General features: G+C 43.9%; 1 protein-coding gene across 1 annotated transcript in view; it reads right to left on the minus strand.

The window, feature by feature from the left end:
- The window catches only part of LOC133282379 (chromodomain Y-like protein 2), a 110,759-nt gene that overhangs the window by 18,194 nt on the left and 67,731 nt on the right, over nucleotides 1–24,834 (minus strand). Inside the window, exon 3 of the mRNA XM_061478401.1 lies at nucleotides 7,101–7,318. Within this exon, the coding sequence (XP_061334385.1) occupies nucleotides 7,101–7,318 (218 nt within the window). The remainder of the gene's footprint in view (nucleotides 1–7,100; nucleotides 7,319–24,834) is intronic.

The following is a 24,834-nucleotide window of genomic DNA, read 5'->3' on the forward strand; positions in this document are numbered from 1 at the left end:
AAAGGAAAAAACAATAAACACAAGTGATGCACAATACAGTGGCTCACTACCTGCCAACCGATACCCAGCCTGAATCGAGCAGCAATCTGGGCCTTCCAAGTAACTCCCCCCAGTTTATAAAATGGGAATGATGTGCTGTGGTATGGAATACCCCTTTGGCTAGTTTGGGTCAGGGGTCCTGTCTCTGCTTCCTCCCATCTTCCTGTGCCCCTCCTCACTGGCAGAGAATGAGACTGAAAAAGTCCTTGATTGGAGTAAGTATTACTTAGCAACAACTAAAAACATTGGTGTGCTATCAGCGTTGTTCTCAGGCTAAAGTTAAAAACACAGCACTGCACCAGCTACTAAGAAGGAAAAAAATAACTGCTACAGCCGAACACAGGGCAATGTGACAGATTCCTTCTTCCTTTATTATCTTCCATAGTCTTTAAACCTTCCCTCATTATGGGATAACTATGGCATTTGTCCAATAAAATTTTATTTTTCCTAATGGAACATACCTAAAATTTGCAAGACTCTATAGCATTATTCTCCTATTCCAATTTTTTCTTTTTTTTTAAATAGCTCTTTATAATCTTTTAGTTAATTTTCAATTGTGGGGACAGTATTTCTACATGAAAACATTTGACTAAAATTTCTGAGGAAGTATTTACAGTGGGTGTCCTGGGTTCAGCAGTAGCAGTCATTTTTCTCCTTCTTGGTAGCTGGTGCAGTGCAGTGTTTTGACTTTCAGCTCAGGAACAGAGCTGATAACAAGGATGTTTTGGTTTGGCCAAGGACTTTGTGAGCCTCATGCTCTGCCAGGGAGGAGGGGAAGCCAGGAGGAAGCAGAGACAGGACACCTGACCCAAACTGACCAAAGAGGTATTCCATACCACAGCACGTCATGCCCAGGATGTAACTGGGAGTGAGCCGGAAGGGCTGGGAGACGGCAGGGTTGGAGGAGGTATCGGTCGGAGCTTGGTCGGGCTGGGGGGGGCGAGTTATCGGTCGACTGGTGGTGAGGTGTTGTATTCCCTTGTTATTTCCTTTATCATTATTATCATTGGTGGTAGCAGTAGTGATTTGTGTTATACCTTAGTTACTAAACTGTTCTTATCTCAACCCGTGGGAGTTGCATTCTTTTCAATTTTCCTCTCCATCCCTCCGAGAGCAGGGGGAGGGCAAGAAAGGGGGGGGGAAGTGAGCGAACGAATTACCTGACTGGGTTTAAACCACAACAGTGGGCCACTTATTTAGCTTGTGATAATTGACTGAACTATAAATATAGACCAGGCCTAACGCTTCACTTACTGTTTAGTTGAAACAAAAATGTTTAATAAAACTATCACTTTCTCAAAAATTGCTTATTTTTTTAATCCTGTCAAGAAAATAAACTGGTTCTTTCCTTAACAGGATACTTTACATTGCATAATAGGCATAAAATGTTTAAAAACTTCATTAAACTTCTAAGAGCTTATTTAATGCATTTTTTGACTGGATGTAGGAAATTTTAAAAGGCATTTGGTGCCCTTTGTTTTCACTCTTGCTTGCATTCTGGGAAATCACAGAGCTGGGAAATTATTACCATGATCCCACAAAGTCTCTTGAGCACAAGTCTCTTTTTTATATAAACAGGAATACTGCTTTAAACATATTTCTCTGAATCTCTAAGGATTCCCTGTTGATATTCTTAAAGGTAAATATTCCGTAAATATTATAGACTCATAGAATAGTTAGGGTTGGAAAGGACCTTAAGATCATCTAGTTCCAACCCCCTTGCCATGGGCAGGGACACCTCACACTAAACCACGTCACCCAAGACTATGTCCAACCTGGCCTTAAACACCACCGGGAATGGAGCATTCACAACTTCCCTGGGCAAACCATTACAGTGCCTCACCACCCTTACAGTAAAGAACTTCTTCCTTATATCCAAACTTCCCCCGTTTAATTTTTAACCCATTACCCCTTGACCTATCACTACAGTCCCTAACGAATAGTCCCTCCCCAGGATCCTGATAAGACCTCTTTAGATACTGGAAGGCTGCTATGAGGTCTCCACACAGCTTTCTCTTCTCCAGGCTGAACAGCCCTCTCTTCTCCAGGCTGAACAGCCCCCTCTTCTCCAGGCTGAACAGCCCCCTCTTCTCCAGGCTGAACAGCCCCAACTTTCTCAACCTATCTTCATATAGGAGGTGCTCCAGTCCCCTGATCATCCTCATGGCCCTCCTCTGGACTTGTTCCAACAGTTCCATGTCCTTTTTATGTTGAGGACACCAGAACTGAAAACAATACTCCATGTGAGGTCTCACAAGAGCAGAGTAGAGGGGCAGGGTCACGTCCTTTGACCTACTGGCAATGCTCCCTTTGATGCAGCCCAGAATACGGTTGGCTTTCTGGGCTGCAAGCACACACTGCTGGCTCATGTTTATTTTCTCATAGACCAACACCCCCAAGTCCTTCTCCACAGGGCTGCTCTGAATCTCTTCTCTGCCCAACCTGTAGCTGTGCCTGGGATTGCTCTGACCCAGGTGTAGGACCTTACACTTGGCCTGGCTGAACTTCATAAGGTTGGCATCAGCTCACCTCAAAAACATGCCAGGGTCCCTCTGGATGGCATTCCTTCCCCCCAGTGTGTCAACCGAACCATACAGCTTGGTGTCATCGGCAAATTTGCTGAAGGCGCACTCAATCCCACTGTGCATGTCAGCAACAAAGATGTTGAACAATACCGGTCCCAACACCGATTCCTGAGGGACACCACTCGTTACTGGTCTCCAGCTGGTCATTGAGCTGTTGACCATAACTCTTTGCATGCGGCCATCCAGCCAGTTCTTTATCCACCCAGTGGTCCATCCATCAAATTGATGTCTCTCCAATTTAGAGAATAGGATGTCGTGTGGGTCAGTGTTGAATGCTTTGCACACGTCCAGGTAGATGACGTCGACTGCTCTACCCCTGTCCATCAGTTCCCTAGCCCCATCATAGAAGGCCACCAAATTGGTCAGGCAGGATTTCCCCTTAGTGAAGCCATGCTGGCTGTCATCAAGCACCTTGTTGTTTTTCATGTGCCTTAGCATGCCTTCCAGGAGAATCTGCTCCAAGATTTTGCCAGGCACAGAGGTGAGACTGACTGGTCTGTAGTTCCCTTAGTCATCCATTTTCCCCTTCTTGGAAATGGGGGTTATATTACCCTTTTTCCAGTCATCGGGAACTTCACCTGACTGCCATGATTTTTCAAATAGGATGGACAGTGGCTTAGCAAATTCATTTGCCAGCTGCTTCAGGACCCCCAGATGGATTTCATCAGGTCCCATGGACTTGTTCACCTTCAGTTTCTTAAGATGGTCTCGAGCCAGATCCTCTCTTACAGTGCACCCAAGGTCTTCATTCTCACAGTCCCTGCGGTTGCCTTCCAAGGCTTGGGTGGTGCGGTCAGAGCATTAAAGTGATAGCATTACTTTGCAGAGCATTATAGTAAACCAGAATCTTAAAGTCATTCAGTTGTTCTTAGAACCTCTTCCTCAATTGCACGTTTTTACAGAAATATGCTTTTGTTACTTGCTGACTCTGTGCAAGAAAGAATTCTGATTCCTTTCTGTTGGATGAATGATGGATGTAGGAACCTATAAAACTGGCTTCAGGCAGAAGTACTGGCCAAAACTCACAAGCTATCTTTGTACGAGAGGAAAAATACAGAGGACAGTAAACTTGTACCTGCCTCCTTTTTATTTTTTTTTTTTTATTTAAAGTTAAAAGAAGTAAGGAGAAGTGAAGGCAAACCAGTGCTCCAAAATGCACATGGTAGAACTTCAAACCCTGTAATTCTCACGGCTAGAAATTTCAAACCTGATTACTTGTATTTGAGTATCAAGTGTATTTGAGTCTGTTATATCAGTCTTCAATGGAAACATTTTAATTCAGGGGTATATAAATTCCTAGCTCTATTAATAGTGCAAAGTAAAAATAGTGGATGTATCCATTTAATCTTAAATTTGAAACAGGATTTGGATCCTTGAAATGTGCTGAGTTAAAACAGCAATATCATCATTGGAGAAAGAACTTCAGAAGTAGCAAAAAACCCATGAGAGAAAATGCCCTAATGGAATTTATAATGATGAAATACTTTCCATACGTCTTGGGTTCAGCAGTAGCAGTCACTTTTCTCCTTCTTAGTAGCTGGTGCAGTGCTGTGTTTTGACTTTCAGCCTGGGAACAGAGCTGATAACAATGATGTTTTGGTCTGGCCAAGGACTTTGTCAGCCCCATGCTCTGCCAGGGAGGAGGGGAAGCCGGGAGGAAGCAGAGACAGGACACCTGACCCAAACTGACCAAAGAGGTATTCTATACCACAGCACGTCATGCCCAGGATGTAACGGAGAGTTACCCGGAAGGGCTGGGAGACAATGGGGTTGGAGGAGGTATCGGTCAGGGCTTGGTTGGGCTGGGGGGGAGAGTTATCAGTCAGCTGGTGGTGAGGTGCTGTATTCTCTTCCCTTGCTATTTCCTTTATCATTATTATTATTGGTGGTAGCAGTAGTGATTTGTGTTATACCTTAGTTACTAAACTGTTCTTATCTCAACCCGTGGGAGTTGCATTCTTTTCGATTCTCCTCTCTGTCCCTCCGGGAGTAGGGGGAGGACAAGAAGGTGGGGGGAGTGAGTGAACGAGCTGTCTGGCTGGGTTTGAACCATGACACCATATCTATTTTGAAAATTAATTTTAAAATTAGCAAGCCTAAGCCACTGAAATAAACACAAGCTGTGCTATTTCATGACACTGGCTTTTAAGTATTATAAGGTCTTGTAAAACATAAGTAAGAATTTCTATAGTGGCCTCAACTTTTTTGTGGAAAAAACTTCAATTACCAGAGTGGCAATGAGCCAACTTCAATCAGCGCAAAATGGGCTGGAAGGAGCATAGGCACATTTCATGCTAAAACCACCTGCACAAACCCACAGGTGTGGTGTGGTTATCAAAAACAAGGGATGGAGATTTCTATAGACTTCTCTAAGCTTTTATTTTATTTTCTTTTTTTTTTTGTAAGTTCTGTGTTATTTTTATTAAATTGGCATAAATAGCAGAGGCCCATGGTTGAACAAAACTATTACATGTCATCTGAAGATTAAGATAAAGCACAAAGGCAAGCAGGGCTGTTTAGGGATGAGTGATTTTGTATAAGTTTAATTTTATAATGATTGTGGGCAGTGCACACCTTGTCTTTTTTTCCTAACATAGATGGCTGAGAATAACCACACCACTATTTTAACCACACCAAGTAGACCTACTCTGAGTAAATTAATCATTTACTACTTGGCAAGTATAATATACTGAATGTCTAATTAAGCTTAAAGTTAGTATTTCTTTTGACAAAATGAAACTTTCTTTACTTTGTAGGAGTTTTGTGTTTGTACTTTCTGTTCATTTGTGATAAGAGATGTCAAAATTGAAAATGTTGTAAACGTCCCTAAAATACTCTAGTAGTTTGTCTCACCTATGGCCATGGGTGACAAACTGCAGGGACAAGGAATTCAACATATTCCTCCTTTCAGTTCCTTGGGTTTTTGCTGTAATTGCCAGCAAGGATGTAGAATTGCCAGTATTGGAGGTGCTGGATTTCATGGTGTGAAGGATCATGGGCAGTAGCCTGGATCCAGGCCAATGAAGTCATTTCATGATTGCCATGAAACAGCCTTGAGAGGGCAAGAGCTTTCAATTGCTCTCAGCCTCGATGAATTTTAAAGAGACATTATCAATGTGGAGAACTCATTACCTTAATTAATTCCTGGCCATCCAGATCCTGGTCAGTAATGTAGTTTTGTAAAAGATATTTCTTAGTTTTCAAGTAAGCTTCAATAAAGGTTCTAGAAATAGTCTACGCCACTGATGCAAGAGAAGGACTATTACATGCTTACCATCTATTCTTCTACAGAGGTGGCTTCCCAGCATATTGAAAATTTCCAAGGAATTAAGTGGATTGGTTAGGCAGACCTGAAGAGCCTGAATTAATTCACTGGGTAGAGAATTTGAACACTGCTGATGTGGAATATCACAACCAGCACTGTAAAGGTATGTCTGATCAGCCTGAACATACCAAGTCCTTGATGTCATACTTTTTCAGGCCCTTGAGCTCTTCATTTAAATTACCTGTGGTGTTAATTAGTGGTAATTAATATATGTATGGAATGATGGATTTGATGAAATCTAATGCGTTTTAAGGAGATAGTATTAAAAGCAGGTGTTTGGTGTTCTGTGTTAATTACCCAGCTAGTTCTTTTAAATACAATACAGTTTTAAACCCAGGAGTTTAAAAACTATTTAGTTTCATTCTGTGCATTGATGTCCGTGTGTAGGTGTGTGTGCAACAGGGCTCAAGCATGTTCTCTGCTCTCCAGGACATTTATTGACACCCTTTCAGTTCTGACATGGGAAAGGTACACCTGGGTATTGCTGCCCACTATGCTGGGATCACAGGGTATGTAAAGAAAAGCTTCTCAGCCCTTCCAGTAACCCATATATGTACTGGAGCAGTACAAGCTACAAGTCCAAATCTGACCTTAAGTGTATAATATTTGGAACAAGGGGATTCATTAATATACTGTACAACTGTATGAATTCAGCTGAGAATAGAGCCTCTAATTGGTTAAAATTTCACAAATAAGGGCTCATAAAGTGATTCAGAAAAAAAGTAATTGGGGATCAAGACACATTCTTAGAATTATAGTCTCAGCATATAGCCTGAAATTCTCCATTTGCAACAACTGGAGCACTATTTAAATTAATAAAATGAAAGAGACCAGATTTCTCCCAAGGATAGTAAATATCAGTAACTTCAACATGAGAAAAATTGCTTCACACAACTCCTTGCTGAACATACTAATTCTGCCATTCCTTTCTTCTGATTTTTGGTTTCAGACAGATAAATTAAAAATTTATTTCCTTTGCAATCTTTTAGATTGGAATCCCAAGCGTGAAAAAGTTAGACATATCTGAACTCTGTATTTCTTAAGAGAATTAATTAGGGGAAAAATACATAAAATCCAGTTCAAGTGCAATGTTTTCAAGATAACCCACACATTAGGATGACTTTCTTTGGCTTTTATGTCTACATGCTTACCTCTGGGGTCAGTGCATTGTTATCTGAAGTCTGACTCGACAGCAAAATATGTGTGAAACCATCTTCTTTCCGGACTACAATGTCCCTGAACCGGCAGTTACTTTCGTTTTGACGCACGCTGTACCTTAGTCTCTTATCGAAGACATAATCTTTCTCCCTCTCTAGTTTCCTTTTCACAGTGCTGTGCAGATTCAAGCTTCCATTGGCCAGAGAAGAACCTTTCAGACAGAAAGAATCAAAGCACAATTATGTCTCAATCTTCAAAAAAATTGAGTGATACTTTCTATTGGCTTAAACACAGCTCAGTATTTACAATAGCCTCTACATGATAAATTTGATAAATAAAAAATGTGCCTGGCTAGTCAAATATGGCCTCAAGCCATTCTTACTATATTCCAATATACAGTACTTTTTGTTCTCTCATCAGACAACCTCTAGATCCAGTGAACTGTATAGCATGTAGGCCTGGTACTGTTAATGGGATTCAGCTCTGCTTTGGAAAATTGCTTTAAAAAGCAATTGTATCATAAACTTTCATATGAATTTGGGGCAATCAGCTTTGGACAAACTTGACAGGTTTAGTCCAAATACCATCTTTCAAAGGTACATCTTCCTTTTATGGTGACCAAAATGTCATTATCAGTTTCAAGTGACAACCTGAATACAAAGTTATGGCACATCTCCACATGTCAGTAAGTTAGGGGACTTCCTACTAAGCTGACACAACTGGCATTCTCTTCCACTTACCCTTGTGGGTAGTGTTAGAAGCAGCAGTTGGCCATCCTCTGCCCTCACCCCAAGCTTCTGCTCATTACATTTACAGTTAAAAGTAGTTACTGACTTTTGACTAATGGGTATGATATTGGACTTTGTACATATAAAATATTAGTGCTGATGCCATTTTTGGAAGGTACCCAGCAGTATGGAAAAAAGGGAACTATGACAAGGAAGGTACAGTCCCTCCTTAAAAATGAATGAGAATAAAAGAGAATTTATTCTGAATTATGCTGTGTACGAGCTGTAAACTATTACTTTGCTTACATTTACAGTTCCTCAGTAATAGGCAATATATAATGATTGGTAACAATGCTGAGATGGAGTGTTGAAAAATATCTTTACGAGATTTTTATGCAATGCCCTTTTTCTAATTACAGGTGTTTCACGATATTGCCATGAAAAATAAAGCAGAGGCAGGTCGTTGAGGAAGAGTTTAAAGACACTATGGTCATTAAAATAGTTTCGATGAAGAAAATTAACTCTATCCTAGCCAAAACCAGCACATTCTCCAAATCTGTTGTTTAAATAGATATAAGTCCACAATATGCTGTTTTTAAGAAACACCTTTGTTTGTTCTGTTTTTTACTCCTGACAAAGCTGACCTGTTCCAGCTTCTGGTATCAAATAACCAAGAATTTTTAAAGGGCAGATGACACGAATATTAGAACATAGATTTAAATTTTATTGTTTAAATGACCAGTTTCCAAGTAAAAAATCTCTTCTGGAATAGGAATGAATGGTGAATTCATAACAGGTGACTCTCCAAACCAAAATCACTTACCCTCATTTTAGATTAGCTAAACTTGATGTTTACATAGGTACCTGAAGTGTCTCATACCTTTCAGTTGGCAATGGCCTGTGGAATTGCTCACAGTGTGTGAAATACCTGTATATACACTGCAGTTACGATATGTGATGATAAAATACATAGTGTGGTTAATAGTATTTGACTGGTGCATCATTTGGCCTCATCATATAACGTGCATGTGTGTACACATGTATTTACAGACAGAAACGCATGTTTGTTAAAAAGTCTGTTATTTCAGTCAATCATAAAGCTCTTTTGCATTGTTAAATAAAGAGACACCATCTAAAGTATCGCCTGTACTACAGTGAATAGAGGATACAACTGGTGCAATGCAAACACTGACAAATGACATCAGATCATCAATTTGAAAAAAAATATCATTTGAAGCCAGCAGAATTTGAAATTTGTTTTCAGTTATCTACAAGTGTAGAAATCACCATGTACTTGAATTTTTAAAATTATGAATAATTTCTTATGGCATGTTTCTTTTTGATAAGGTTTTGCTACTGCATCTATTTTGACAAGTATTCTTACAAACAAAAATGAACTTGTGAAATTAATAATAGAAAACTAATATAATTGGGAATAATATACTGAAAGTAATTATCTTACTGAGGCAGAATTTTACATATTTCACTTTTATCTATTCAATACTTACTGTGTTGCTTGACCCTGTGTTGCTGTGTTGCGTATTGCTAATAAGCTACTTACATGTAGTTAGAGAGTTAAATCTCCCCCAAAAGTTTAAAGAACTTACAAATTCAAAGGCACACATGAACACTGAATGGAAGATGTGTCAGACCAACTGTACTGATTATCTACTTAGTGTTGAAGATTATGCCACATTTATTTTAAATACTGTTGGGAAGAGAAAACAGTAAAAGATTAATTCTCACAGATAATCCAACTCAAAAAAAGGCCTTACAGGAACAATTTTAATTTTTGTTGTATTCTTCTTTGTTTGAGAACTATATTCAGTTTGTAAATTAATATATGATGTAAGAAACTATAGATCTTATCACAGTATTTTAACTACCTGCATTCTAGCTGACAGAAATTTAACCATAAGAAAGATCTAAATTAAATATGAGAGAAACTTAAATGGAAAAAGTGACATTTCCAAGAATGAATGATTAACAGATCAACATATAGTGAGCAAATTGTTGTTTCGGTGTACACAATGCAACCCTGTAATCTTGTTTAATCTGACAAACTGGAGAAAATGATCAGCAAAATCTAAAGATAACACTCGTGAAACCAGGCTTATTGAGCATGTCTGTGTGTGAATGTGATGGAGCTCCTGAAGGTTTGCTCTAGAGCCACTAAAGCATTCCGATTTTCTCTGCATGAGGGTTAATACTTAGCACCTGCTTAATGTGCACAAGAGTGACAGTACCTTAATATGTCAAAATGAAAAATGAGTGTGACATAGGAAAAAAGAGATGTTCTCAACACAATCTATACTGCATCTGAAAGGAAGCTTTAGGTATCTCTAAGTGTGGTTCACTGGCTTAGTAGTGGGTATTTGACACTCAGACTAAGCACAAAAAAAGAAAACAGAATGGGTTAAAATATTCCTTCATTTAATGGGATTTTAATCTAATTATTATCTTGTTTTTAATCAGCAGTAGAACTTGTGGAATACCTAAACCAACAAAGATATTTAGAAGAAGTTTCAATACTTTTTAAAGGAACATAAGATACTCCCAGACCCCTGGTGCATCTAGTAATCCTTCTCCAAGAAGGCGGTAAAGGATGCTACTTATGGAGAAAATGCAAGCTTGGCCACTTTCTTCAGTCCTTTCCCCTAGTATCATCCCTAAGTGTTGTACAGTAATAGGAGAGGATTCATCCTTCCTGTTTCCTTCGGTATTTTCTCATGGAATTTTTAATGGATTTCTCTAATCCCCTTCTGAGACTGTTGACACTGTCTGTTTCCACAGCTTCCTGTGGTCCGAGTTTGAGAAGTTGTGTAGCCGCTACACATCGAAGAATTTTCTTTCATCTGTGCTTTTATCCAATGTTCTACCAGTTTCAGTGAGTGGTCCCTAGTTCTGCTATTAAGGGATTTAGTGAATAACAGTTCTGCGTTTTAATTTAGGATGCGCATTCTCCAGAACCTCACAACACCTAAGAAAGCTTGTGTTTCTTTCTTATTAGTTGGTGGAGACATTGCTGTTGATCACATCTGTCGGGATCTGGTGATGTCCATCTTGCCATTTTATTCCCAAAAATTGAATCGCCTGTGCAGGTCCCTTGACCTTACTCTGCTTAATGGCAAAACCGGCCTTCAGAGGGATTTGGATTACTTTCCCTTTCTCAAAAACATCTTCTGCTGTATCACCCCACACAATAATGCCATCAATGTATTGCAGGTGTTCTGGAACTTGCCCCTGTTTCAGTGCAGTCTGGATCAGTCCATGGCAGATGGTAGGGCTGTGTTTCTACCCCTGAGGCAGTCTTCTTAGCATCACTTAGCAACAACTAAAACATAGGTGTGTTATTAGCATTATTCTCAGACTAAAGGCAAAACACAGCACTGCACCAGCTACTAGGAAGGAGAAAAATAACTGTTACAGCTGAACCTAGGACAAGGCTTCATCTCAAGACTAACTAAAAATTTCTGTATACATTTTCTGTGCACTCCTGCACTTAGCTGTGAAGCACATCTGACATTTGCTTGGGCTCCATATAGGCAATCTCAAAGCTGACAAAAATGTCTACTTCCTCAGATTCTGCACAGGGCTGACCAGGAGCCACAGCTTCTGGTACCCAAACCCAGTTCCTCCAGGCTCCCTGTTTGTTCTACATATAGTGTTTGGGAGCCTTGTGAGCATTAATGGTTCATGCCAGGCATTTCACTTCCAGGCACTGTGGCAGAATGTCTGAAACCTCTGGCATAGCTGGCTGCCTCAGAGCTAGACGTGGGAGTCCTGACAAGCAGACTGCCACACTGCTCCTGCTCTCAAGGGACAAAGACTTGGGACCTTGGCTGAGATTTGAAGAAAGTTTTGAAACTCAAGATGTTTGGAACAAACCTTCTGTTGTTCAACAAACTGGCATTTTTCCCCTAAAACTTTCTTCATTTGTCATTTATAAAATTTCAGACCAGTTCTAGTGTGACATCTATCCTGATGAAAATGAGTTTGTGATACTAACAGGACACGTGGCAGAATCACAGAGGCGTTTTCTATGCTCAGTATTCACACTCCCAGGGAGTTCAGTAAATTATTGGACTTGTTGAAGAGTAGTGCAAGTGTCTTAAATTTGACATTTCAAATGATGCAAAATCCTGTATCAGGAAATGTTACTTCTCTTAAGTTTGAAGGGCAATATTAGTCTTTTCTAATAGCTGGTATTTTTATTTTGACCCTTCTTCACCAGTTTCTGTCTGCTCTTCATTTGGTAGTCTCATCTTTCCTCTTTGTAGTTTTCCCCACTATGAATGTGCTGGGTATCACAAAGCAGAACTAGAGAGACCTCTGACCTTGGGAGTGCTGCTGAGTACGGGTTTTTCAGATGAGAACCAGGTAGGGATTTAAAGATCTCTTGCTTTTGCCTACAGGGAGGTCAGAATGGAAGGGAGAAAGGACAGCAAATACAGAACAGATGTGATGGATTTGGGGAATGCAAAAGCCATTATAAAGAAATGTTTTAAAGGAGTTACACACATCAGCTGTTAGGACAGGAGCCTTCTGTGCATGGCTGAATACCTGGCTGCTTAGGCAAAGCAGCTTTCTACTGAAATAGAGCTCTCTTACGGATATTATTCAAACAAGGGCTGGTGGATGACATTCATGAACGCTTCTGGGGATAAACAGCAAAATCTTGGAGCAGATTCTCCTGGAAGGCATGCTAAGGCACATGAAAAACAACAAGGTGCTTGATGACAGACAGCATGGCTTCACTAAGGGGAAATCCTACCTCACCAATTTGGTGGCCTTCTATGATGGGGCTAGGGAACTGATGGACAGGGGCAGAGCAGTTGATGTCATCTACCTGGACTTGTGCAAAGCGTTCAACATTGTCCCGCACGACATCCTATTCTCTAAATTGGAGAGACATCAATTTGATAGATGGACCACTCGGTGGATAAAAATTTAGCTGGATGGCCGCATGGAAAGAGTTGTGGTCAATGGCTCAGTGTCCAGCTGGAGACCAGTAACGAGTGGTGTCCCTCAGGGATCAGTGTTGGGACCGGTCTTGTTCAACGTCTTTGACACTGACATGGACAGAGGGATTGAGTGCGCCCTCAGCAAGTTTGCCAATGACACCAAGCTGTGTGGTTTGGTTGATACGCTGGAGGGAAGGGATGCCATCCAGAGGGACCCTGACACGCTTCTGAGGTGAGCTGATGCCAACCTTATGAAGTTTAACCAAGCCAAGTGAAAGGTCCTACACCTGGGTCAGAGCAATCCCAGGCACAGCTACAGCCTGGGCAGAGAAGAGATTCAGAGCAGCCCTGTGGAGAAGGACTTGGGGATGTTGGTTGATGAGAAAATGAACATGGGCCGGCGGCGTGTGCTTGCAGCCCAGAAAGCCAACCGTATACTGGGCTGCATCAAAAGGAGCGTGACCAGCAGGCTGAAGGAGGTGATCCTGCCCCTCTACTCTGCTCTCGTGAGACCTCACCTGCAGTACTGTGTCCAGTTATGGTGTCCTAAACATAAAAAGGACATGGAACTGTTGGAACAAGTCCAGAGGAGTGCCAGGAGGATGATCAGGGTACCGGAGCAGATTCCATATGAAGACAGGATGAGAAAGTTGGGGCTCTTCAGCATGGAGAAGAGAATGCTGTGTGGAGAGCTCATAGCAGCCTTTCAGTATCTGAAGGGAGCCTATAAGAGTGCTGGGGAGGGACTCTTCATTAGGGACTGTAGTGATAGGTGCCCTGGGTTCAGCAGTGGCAGTCATTTTTCTCCTGAGTAGCTGGCACAGTGCTGTGGTTTTGACTCTCAGCCCAGGAACAATGATGATAACACTGATGTTTTCAGTTCTTGCTAAGTAATGTTTACTCTGACCAAGGACTTTCTCAGTCTCATGCTATGCCAGGGAGGAGGGGAAGCCTGGAGGAAGCGGGGACAGGACACCCATACCATACCATAGCATGTCATGCCCAGTATGTAAACAGGGAGTAGTTACCTGGAAGGGCTAGATCACAGCTCGGGTCAGGATGTGTATCAATCGGCAGGTGGTGAGCAGTTGTATTCTCTTCCTTTGTTATTTCTCTTATCATTATTATTACTGGTGGTAGCAGTAGTAGTTTTGTGTTATACCTTAGTTACTTGACTGTACTTATCTCAACCCGTGGGAGTTACATTCTTTTGATTCTCCTCCCCATCCCTCCGGGAGAAGGGGGAGGAATGAGGGGTGGGGAGTGAGCAAGCGTCTGCGTGGTTCTGTGTTTCTGGCTGGGCTTAAACCATGACAGTTCCCTGTGGCACACAATGTGGGGCACGAAGGGTTGAGATAACGACAGATCTGACCAGAGTGTGTCTCATCATATTTGTGATAAGCATTTATTGGTTTTGGATTAATAGTCACTCATCACAGTGCTGATTTATTGGTTCTCAAAGTTGTTGCTGTTGATCTCAGAGTTTCAGCACGTCTTACCTTACTTACAGCCACTATTTGCCATTTTAGTGATTATCAGCTGGGGGCCTCGGGCTAAGGTTCTTGTTTCGCTGTACTTTATGTACTTTTTTTTTAACTCATTGATTATGAAACTGATCTGGCTTGTGTTCCCAGTGTGGTCATCACCTCTATACTTTGGGAGGCATATAATGGAAGGGTTAAGCAATTACACATCTTTTGTTTCCCCCACGGGTGGTGTCCTGGGTTCAGCAGTAGCAGTCATGTTTTTCCTTTGTGTTAACTGGTGCAGTGCTGTGTTTTGACTTCTAGCTTGAGAACAGTGTTGGTGAAGCCGATGTTTTTGGTTGTTGCTAAGTGATGTTTACCCTGACCAAGGACTCTGTGAGGCTCATGCTCTGCCAGGGAGGAGGGGAAGCTGTGAGGAAGCAGAGACGGGGCGCCTGACCAGGGCTAGCCGGGGAGGTATTCCATACCACAGCACGTCATGCCCGGGGTGGGGGGGGGTAACTGGGAGTTACCCGGAAGGACAGGGGCTTCCGGGTGGAACTCGCTTTCTTGGCCGGTGGTATCGTATTCTCTTCCCTTGTTATTTTCCCTTATCATTGTTTTAGCTGATAGTAGCGGTGGTGATTTGTTGCTGGACTGTTCTTGTCTCAACCCGTAGGAGTTGCACTCTCTTGATCCTCCTCCCCGTTCCTCCGGGAGCAGGGAAGGGGAGAGCCCCGGTGCGGGGGGGGGGTGAGAGACGGACACGGACCTCGATTGTTGTCATCTCGGCACCACTCACTGGGAGTGAGTGAACAAGTTACCTGACTGGGTTTAAACCACGACAGTTCTTTTTGGCGCCCAACGTGGGGCACGAGGGGTTGAGATAAGAGCAGATCTGACTGGATTGATAGTCACTCGTCACAATGCTGATTTATTGGCTCTCAAGGTTTTTCCTCTTGATCTCACAGTTTCAGTATATCATATCTTACGTCCATCCGGTATTTGCTGTATTAGTGTTTTTCAAGTGTGGGGCTTGGGCTAAGGTTTTTGTCCCATTGTACTTTATGGTAATGACTTGTAATACAATAGAATCATTGATCATGAAACTGATCTGGCTTATGTTCCCAGTGTGGTCGCCACCTTTATACTTTGGGAGGTATATGATGGAGGTGCTTAGCAATTACACATCTTTTTTCTCCTCCTCAGGTGCTCAACCTGTGAAGGAGACATCCTTTTACCCTCCTAGTCGTCTCCCCAGACCATTTACATTTGAGAGTTTTGAATTTTTTGAATGGCCTTTTAATGCTGTTGAGACTTGTTTGCTGATGGTGATGGGAATCACCATGCTAACACGCATACAGAGTGTGTTTTGCCCACTACTGATTTCAAGAGTTAAGCAGATTCAGGTTTGGGTCTTGTCTGGGGTCAAACGACGATGTAGGAGGACCTAGAGATTTTCCCTGAGGCTGGACAGCCATGAGTGGCAGGGTGTGTGGGATAGTATGGGCAAGTATCTAGGTCAGTGGGCCCCTCCAGTACTTTGGACTTTCTCTACCGAACAACTGCAAAATCCAGAAGAATTAGTAAAACACTTAAATGAGGTGTGTGGTCATTCTGGCCATACCAGAGATGGACAAATCACGGCAACGTGCTGGGGCTTGGCCTATGCTTACAGGGCCCTGTTCAACACTATCCAGCACCTTCAAAAGGAAAAGAATGTCGGCGGATCTGAGGGCAAAGCGACAGTCGCTACTCAGACTTTGGCTGCAATGAACAGCACAGCTACCCCAGCAGCAAGTACAGCAGCTGCTCAAACTTCAACTGCAACAGACAGCGCGGTTACCCCAGCTCCAAGCACAGCAGCTGCACCAACCCCAGCGACAAGCACAGTCGCTACTCAAACTTTGGCTGCAATGAACTGCGCAGCTACCCCAGTGGCAAGTATAGCAGCTGCTCAAACTTCAACTGCAACAAGTACAGTCGCTACTCAAACCACAGTGATAATCACTGCAGCCAAACCAGAGGACCAATTCGTACCAATATCAGTTGCCCCTGTACGCAAGAGAACAAGCAAAAAAGGAGTCAAAAAGGGTGAAGCGAGATGAAGAACCAATGAATTCACCACCCGGTCCAGAATCTGATCAGGAGTCATCATCACATGATGAAGAAGAAGAAGAAGAGGTAACTTCTCAACCTCGGACCTCAACCGAGCTGCGGAATATGCGAAAAGATTTTACCCGTCAACCAGGGGAGCACATCATCACCTGGTTACTCCGATGCTGGGACAATGGGGCCGATGGTCACGAACTAGAAGGTACAGAAGCCAAGCAGCTGGGATCACTTGCTAGAGAAGGGGGAATTGACAAAGCAATTGCAAGAGAGAAAAAGTCCCTCAGCCTTTGGAGGAGGCTCTTGGCAGCTGTGAAAGAAAGGTTTCTGTACAAGGACGATGTTACGAGTCGTTCGGCCAAGTGGACTACTATAGACAAAGGCATCCAGTCTCTGAGGGAATCGACCAGCGTAGAGATGATCTATCACATCAAGCCGAATAACGGGGATACACCTATAGATCCAGATGAAGTTGAATGTACACGACCCATGTGGCGAAAACTTACACGGAATGCACCGTCATCATATGCCCATTCATTGGCAACAGTGACCTGGAATGACATAGTACCGCTAACAGTGGATGAAATGGTTCATAAACTCTGAGAGTTTGAAGACAATCTCACCCCTTCCATCATCTCAGCTGTGAAAAAACTGTCCCAGGACCTCGAACAATTGAGGGGCAATCTATCTGATTTATCCAGCTCCTCACGTGCACCAACACACGTCGCAGCTATTAACAAAAGGCATCCTATTGTTCGAGAGAGGAGATACAGGAGGTATACGCCACGGGGTACCCTATGGTTTTACCTGCTGGATCACGGAGAAGACATGACAAAGTGGGATGGAAAACCTACTTCAGCTTTGGAGGAATGTGTGAGTGAACTGAAGAGGGGAGCAAGGGCCAAGACTGATCGTCCCATGAGAGCTACGGCTTCAGTCTCTGGTGAGCAGTTTCCCAGATGGAGTGGAAGAGCTGATTTTACTCCAGCTCCTGTGATAACGAAGAATAATCCCTTTTACCACGACTTAAGTGTCCAACGCTGTGACGACCATTAGAGGGGCCCTGCCTCCAGCCAGGTGGAGGTAGGGGACAATCGGATTTACTGGACTGTGTGGATCAGATGGCCTGGCACATCAGTCCCACAGAAGTATAAGGCTCTAGTAGATACCGGTGCACAGTGTACCCTGATGCCATCAAGCTGTCAAGGGGTGGAACCCATCTATATTTCTGGAGTAACAGGAGGATCCCAAGAGTTGACTGTGCTGGAGGCTGAAATCAGCCTGACTGGGAGGGAATGGCAAAAGCACCCTATTGTGACTGGTCCAGAGGTTCCATGCATCCTCGGCATAGACTACCTCAAGAGAGGGTACTTCAAAGACCCAAAAGGGTACCGGTGGGCTTTTGGTATTGCTGCTTTGGTGACTGAGGAAATTGAGCAGCTGTCCACCTTGCCTGGTCTCTCAGAAGATCCCTCTGCTGTGGGGTTGCTGAAAGCTGAAGAACAACAAGTGCCAATTGTGACCACAACAGTGCACTGGTGGCAATATCGCACCAACCAAGACTCCCTGATTCCCATCCATCAGTTGATCCGTAGACTGGAGAGTCAGGGGGTGATCAGCAGGACCCGCTCACCCTTCAATAGTCCCATATGGCCAGTGCGAAAGTCTAATGGAGAATGGAGACTAACAGTAGACTATTGTGGCCTGAATGAAGTCACACCACCATTGAGTGCTGCCGTACCGGACATGCTAGAACTTCAGTATGAACTAGAGTCAAAGGCAGCCAAGTGGTATGCCATGACTGATATTGCCAATGCATTTTTCTCAATTCCTTTGGCAGCAGAGTGCAGGCCACAGTTTGCTTTTACTTGGAGGGGTGTCCAGTTCACTTGGAACCGACTGCCCCAGGGGTGGAAACACAGCCCTACCATTTGCCATGGACTGATCCAGACTGCACTGGAACAGGGGCAAGCTCCAGAACACCTGCAATACATTGATGACATTATTGTGTGGGGCGATACAGCGGAAGAAGTCTTTGAGAAAGGGAGGAAAATAATCCAAATCCTGCTGAAAGCCGGTTTTGCCATAAAACGGAGTAAGGTCAAGGGACCTGCACAGGAGATTCAATTTTGGAGAAAAAAATGGCAAGATGGATGTAGACCGATCCCCTCAGATGTGATCAACAAGATAACAGCAATGTCTCCCCCAACTAATAAGAAAGAAACGCAAGCTTTCTTGGGTGCAGTGGGGTTCTGGAGAATGCACATCCCAAATTACAGTTCGATTGTAAGCCCTCTCTATCATGTGACCCGGAAGAAGAATGATTTTAAATGGGGCCCTGAGCAGCAACAAGCCTTTGAGCAAATTAAACGTGAGATAGTTCATGCAGTAGCCCTTGGACCAGTCCAGACCGGACCAGATGTAAAAAATGTGCTGTACACTGCAGCTGGGGGGAACGGTCCTACCTGGAGCCTCTGGCAGAAAGCACCAGGGGAGACTCGAGATCGACCCCTCAGCTTTCGGAGTCGGGGATATAAAGGATCTGAGGCCAGCTATACCCCAACTGCGAAAGAGATACTGGCAGCCTATGAAGGGGTGCGAGCTGCTTCGGAAGTGATTGGCACTGAAGCACAGCTCCTCCTGGCACCCCCGCTGCCCGTGCTGGGCTGGATGGTCAAAGGCAGGGTCTCCTCTACACATCATGCAACTGATGCTACATGGAGTAAATGGGCTGCACTAATTACACAACGAACTCGAATAGGAAATCCCAGTCGTCCAGGCATCCTAGAAGTCATCATGGACTGGCCAGAGGGCAAAGATTTCAGAATGTCACCAGAGGAGGAGGTGATGCGCGCTGAAGAGGCCCCACCATATAATAAACTGTCAGAAAGTGAAAAGCAGTATGCCTTGTTTACTGATGGCTCTTGCCGTATTGTGGGAAAGCATCGGAGATGGAAGGCAGCTGTATGGAGTCCTGGACAACAAGTTGCAGAAACTGCTGGCGGAGAGGGTGAATCGAGTCAATTTGCCGAGGTGAAAGCCATCCAGCTGGCCCTGGACATTGCTGAACGAGAAAAGTGACCAGTACTTTATCTCTATACTGACTCATGGATAGTGGCAAATGCCCTGTGGGGGTGGTTGAAGCAATGGAAGCAGAGCAACTGGCAACACAGAGGTAAACCCATCTGGGCTGCTGCCCTGTGGTAGGATCTTGCTGCCCGGGTGCAGAACCTGGTGGTGAAGGCACGTCATGTAGATGCCCATGTACCCAAGAGTCGGGCCACTGAGGAACACCAGAACAACCAACAAGTGGATAAAGCGGCTAAGATTGAAGTGGCTCAGATGGACTTAGATTGGCAACATAAAGGTGAATTATTTTTGGCCCGGTGGGCCCATGACACTTCAGGCCATCAGGGCAGAGATGCAACATATAGATGGGCCCGTGACCGAGGGGTGGACTTAACAATGGACACTATTGCCCAGGTTATTCATGAGTGTGAAACATGTGCTGCAATTAAACAAGCCAAGCGGTTAAAGCCTCTTTGGTATGGAGGACGATGGTTGAAGTATAAATATGGGGAGGCCTGGCAGATTGACTATATCACACTGCCACCAACCCGCCAAGGCAAGCGCCATGTGCTTACCATGGTGGAAGCAACCACCGGGTGGCTGGAAACATACACTGTGCCCCATGCCACCTCCCGGAACACCATCCTGGGCCTTGAGAAACAGATTTTGTGGTGACACGGCACCCCAGAGAGAATTGAGTCAGACAATGGGACTCATTTCCGGAATAACCTTATAGATATTTGGGCCAAAGATCATGGCATTGAGTGGGTATATCACATCCCCTACCACGCACCAGCCTCTGGGAAAATCGAACGGTACAATGGGCTGTTAAAAACTACACTGAGAGCAATGGGTGGGGGAACTTTCAAGCATTGGGATACACACTTACCAAAGGCCACCTGGTTGGTCAACACCAGAGGATCTGCCAACCGGGCCGGCCCAGCCCAGTCAGAACTTTTACATGTTGTAGAGGGGGACAAAGTTCCCGTGGTGCATATGAAGAATTTGCTGGGGAAGACAGTCTGGGTAATTCCTGCTTCAGGTAAAGGCAAACCCACTCGTGGGATTGCTTTTGCTCAGGGACCTGGATATACTTGGTGGGTAATGCGGGAAGATGGGGAAGTCCAATGTATACCTCAAGGGGATTTGATTTTAGGGGAAAACAGCCAGTGAACTCAATTGTATGCTGTTGCCTGCTGTGTAATGCTTTTATAGCCCATCAACTAGATGTCTCCAGGTCACCAGTGACTGGCCCTGACTTCCCTCCAGCCATCATCCCAACAGAGAATGAACTTGGAACATCATGGACCGAATGGACTCGGCAGCATTATAGGGATTGGTCCATGCACTAAGAAAATGATTTTTTCCTCTTGGTCTGTATGTATATGGATGTATATATGTGGGAGAGCGATGGTGTATTGAAAATGTGGGATCTGAGCACGACGTGAACGGTATGGAATAAGGGTTGGATAATGTCCTGGGTTCAGCAGTAGCAGTCATGTTTTTACTTTGTGTTAACTGGTGCAGTTCTGTGTTTTGACTTCTAGCTTGAGAACAGTTTTGGTGAAGCCGATGTTTTCGGTTGTTGCTAAGTGATGTTTACCCTGACCAAGCACTCTGTGAGGCTCATGCTCCGCCAGGGAGGAGGGGAAGCTGTGAGGAAGCAGAGACGGGGCGCCTGACCAGGGCTAGCTGGGGAGGTATTCCATACCACAGCACGTCATGCCCGGGGTGGGGGGGGGTAACTTAGCGTTACCCGGAAGGACAGGGGCTTCCGGGTGGAACTCGCTTTCTTGGCCGGTGGTATCGTATTCTCTTCCCTTGTTATTTTCCCTTATCATTTTTTTAGCTGATAGTAGCGGTGGTGATTTGTTGCTGGACTGTTCTTGTCTCAACCCGTAGGAGTTGCACTCTCTCGATCCTCCTCCCCGTTCCTCCGGGAGCGGGGAAGGGGAGAGCCCCGGTGCGGGGGGGGGGGGGGGAGACGGACACGGACCTCGATTGTTGTCAGCTCGGCACCACTCACTGGGAGTGAGTGAACAAGTTACCTGACTGGGTTTAAACCACGACAGGTGGTCAACCTATGAAAGAGACATTCCCTTACATTCCCAGCTCCCCCACTAGACTATTTACAACGTCATTTGAGATTTCTGAAGGTTTTGAATGGCCTTTGGGTACCCTTGACACCTGCCTGCTGATTGTGATGGGGATCACCATTGTGGCACACATACAGGGTGTGTTTTACCCATGACCATTTTGTCTGATCTCTAAAGTTAAGCAGAGTCAGGTTTGCATCTTGTGTAGGGTTAGAAGACGATATAGGAGGACCTGGAGATTTTCCCCAAGGCTGGACAGTCATGAGTGGCAGGCTGTGTGGGATAGTATGGGCAAGTATCTAGGCTAGTGAGCCCTTCCAGTGCTTTGGAACTTTACCACTGAACAAGTGCAAAATACAGAAAAATTAGTAAAACACTTAAATGTGTTGTAATCCTGGCCAAACCAGAGAGGGACAAATCATGGCAATGTGTTGGGGCTTGGCCTATGCTTACAGAGCACTGTTCAACACTGTCCAGTACCTTCAAAGGGAAAAAAATGTCTCTGGATATGATGGCAAAGCAACAGACAACACAGCTACTCCAAATCCAAATACATGAGCTACACCAACTCTAGTGACAAGTACAGCAGCTACCCAAACTCTGACTACAACACACAGCACAGCTAATCCAATTCCAAGCGCAGCAACTACACCAACCCCAGCAACAAGTACAGCAGCTACCCAAACCCTGACAGCGACAGACAGTGCAGCTGCTGGTGCTACTCAAACCCCAAGCACAGTGGCTGCACCAACCCCGAAAACAGATACTGCAGCCACTCCAACCACAGGGATAATCACTGCAACTAAACCAGAGGACCAATTTGTTCCAATATCGTTTGCTCCTATACGCAAGGGGAAAAGCAAACAAGAGGCAAAAAAAGCAACTCGTACAGTGAAGGATGAAGAACCAATGCACTTACTACACGGGACAGCATCTGATCAGGAGTTATTACTACATGAATCAGAGGAAGAAGAAGAAGAAGAGGTGACTTCTCTACCTCGGACCTTAAACAAGCTATGGAATATACAAAAAGATTTTACTCATCATCCAGGGGAGCACATCATCACCTGGTTGCTCCGATGCTGGGACAATGGGGCCTACGATCACAAACTAGAAGGTAGGGAAGGCAAGCAGCTGGGATCACTTGCTAGGGAAGGGGGAATTGACAAAGCAATTGCAAAAGAGAAACCATCCCTCAGCCTTTGGAGGCGGCTCTTGGCAGTTGTGAAAGAAAGGTTTCTGTACAAGGACGATGTTATGAGTTGTTCGGCCAAGTGGACTACTCTAGAGAAAGGCATCCAGTCTCTGAGGGAATCAGCCATTGTAGAGATGATCTATTGTAAGCCAGATGCCAGGAATGCACCCATAGATCCAGATGAAGTCGAATGTACATGACCAATGTGGCGGAAATTTACACGGAATGCACCATCATCATATGCCCACTCACTGGCAACAGTAACCTGGAATGACATAATACCACCAACAGTGGATGAAATGATTCATAAACTCCGAGAGTTCGAAGACAGTCTCACCCCTTCCATCATCTCAGCTGTGGAAAAACTGTCCCAGGAGTTCAAACGGTTGAGAAACGATTTATCCAATCTATCCACCCCCACAAGGGGTAATGGGTTCGAACTTAAACAGGGAAAGTTTAGATTGGATATAAGGAGGAAGTTCTTTGCTGTAAGGGTGGTGAGGTACTGGAAGGGGTTGCCCAAGGAAGTTGTGAATGCTCCATCCCTGGCAGTGTTCAAGGCCAGGTTGGACAAAGCCTTGGGTGACATGGTTTAGTGGGAGGTGTCCCTGCCCATGGCAGGGGCGTTGGAGCTAGATGATCTTAAGGTCCTTTCCAACCCTAACTATTCTATGATTCTATGATTGTAAATGAAAGGCTCATTTGACCTTACAGTTCTTTGTGGCCCTCTAGTCCTTCATTACAACAACAACAACAAGGTTCTAAAATATGGCAGTTAATGCATTTTAATGATGCATTTTGTATCAGAACTTCCACATTGAATAACACAAAACATGATTAAAAATATCTTCATTAGAAACAATAGGAAAGCAAAGAAAAATAAACTTATACACATCTATAATTAGATATGCAACTCCTAGTGTCATAGACATCATCAGGACTACTTATGCATTTAAAGTTGACCACGCATTTTGCTTGTTTGGGATTCTTTAACAAGATATTTGGTGTCTGGATTTAAAGATGCCAGTAGTTACAGGATGTAACCAGTAAGACTAGGCAAGGCCAGTTCTACTTCCCAAGTCAAGTAGCATTTGCTAGGTTGCCAGTAGGGTGGAAAATGGAAAGTAGGGTAATATAATTTATGTTGACTTTTGAAAAGTTTTTGGCAGGGCAATTCACAAGAAGCTGTTAAGGAAATGAGTGCTATCATAGGGTATAGAAAGTGGCTAATAGAAATAAATAATTGGAACAAATGCTTAATTTTCATCATGTCAAATGATTAGTAGTTGGCTGCCCCAAGAACCTGCAGAAGGATTAGTTTATTTAATGTACATATTAATGAATTGGGAAGAGATATGTGAGAGGAAAATTTGAAGAGAATACAAAATAAGTAGAGTGTTCTTGGGTGATATGGTTTAGTGTGAGGTATCCCTGCCCATGGCAGGGGGTTTGGACCTAGATGATCTTAAGGTCCTTTGCAACCCTAACTATTCTATGATTCTATGATTCTATGAAAACTAGGAAAGATTTTGAAGAACTTCACTGAGTCATAAGAAATCCAGTTATAATTAAACTTGGCTAGGGATGTGAAGGATAACAGGAAAGGATTCTATAATTACATTGCAAATAAAAGACAGACTAGGGACAACGTGGGCCCTCTCTGGAAGCTATCAGGAGAACTGTCTACTCTGGATTTGGAGAAGACTGAGGTTCTTAATGACTTCTTTGCCTCAGTCTTCACTGGCAAATGCTCTGATCACACCACCCAAGTCCTGGAAGGCAGACGCAGGGACTGTGAGAATGAAGACCTTAGGCCCACTATAGGACAGGATCAGGTGTGAGATCATCCTACCAACTTGAATGTGCACAAGTCCATGGGACCTGATAAAATCCACCCATGGGTCCTGAAGGAGCTGGCAAATGAAGTTGCTAAGCCACTGTCCATCATATTTGAAAAATCATGGCAGTCAGGTGAAGTTCCTGACAACTGGAAAAAGAGAAATATAACCCCCATTTTCAAGAAGGGAAAAATAGAAGACCCAGGGAATTACAGACCAGTCAGTCTCACCTCTGTGCCTGGCAAAATCTGGGAGTAGA

The sequence above is a fragment of the Pezoporus flaviventris genome, unplaced genomic scaffold, assembly GCF_033815535.1.
Source record: "Pezoporus flaviventris isolate CSIRO_AGI_PZ_B2104156 unplaced genomic scaffold, CSIRO_AGI_Pfla_v1 ptg000121l, whole genome shotgun sequence".
Classification (NCBI taxonomy): domain Eukaryota; kingdom Metazoa; phylum Chordata; class Aves; order Psittaciformes; family Psittacidae; genus Pezoporus; species Pezoporus flaviventris.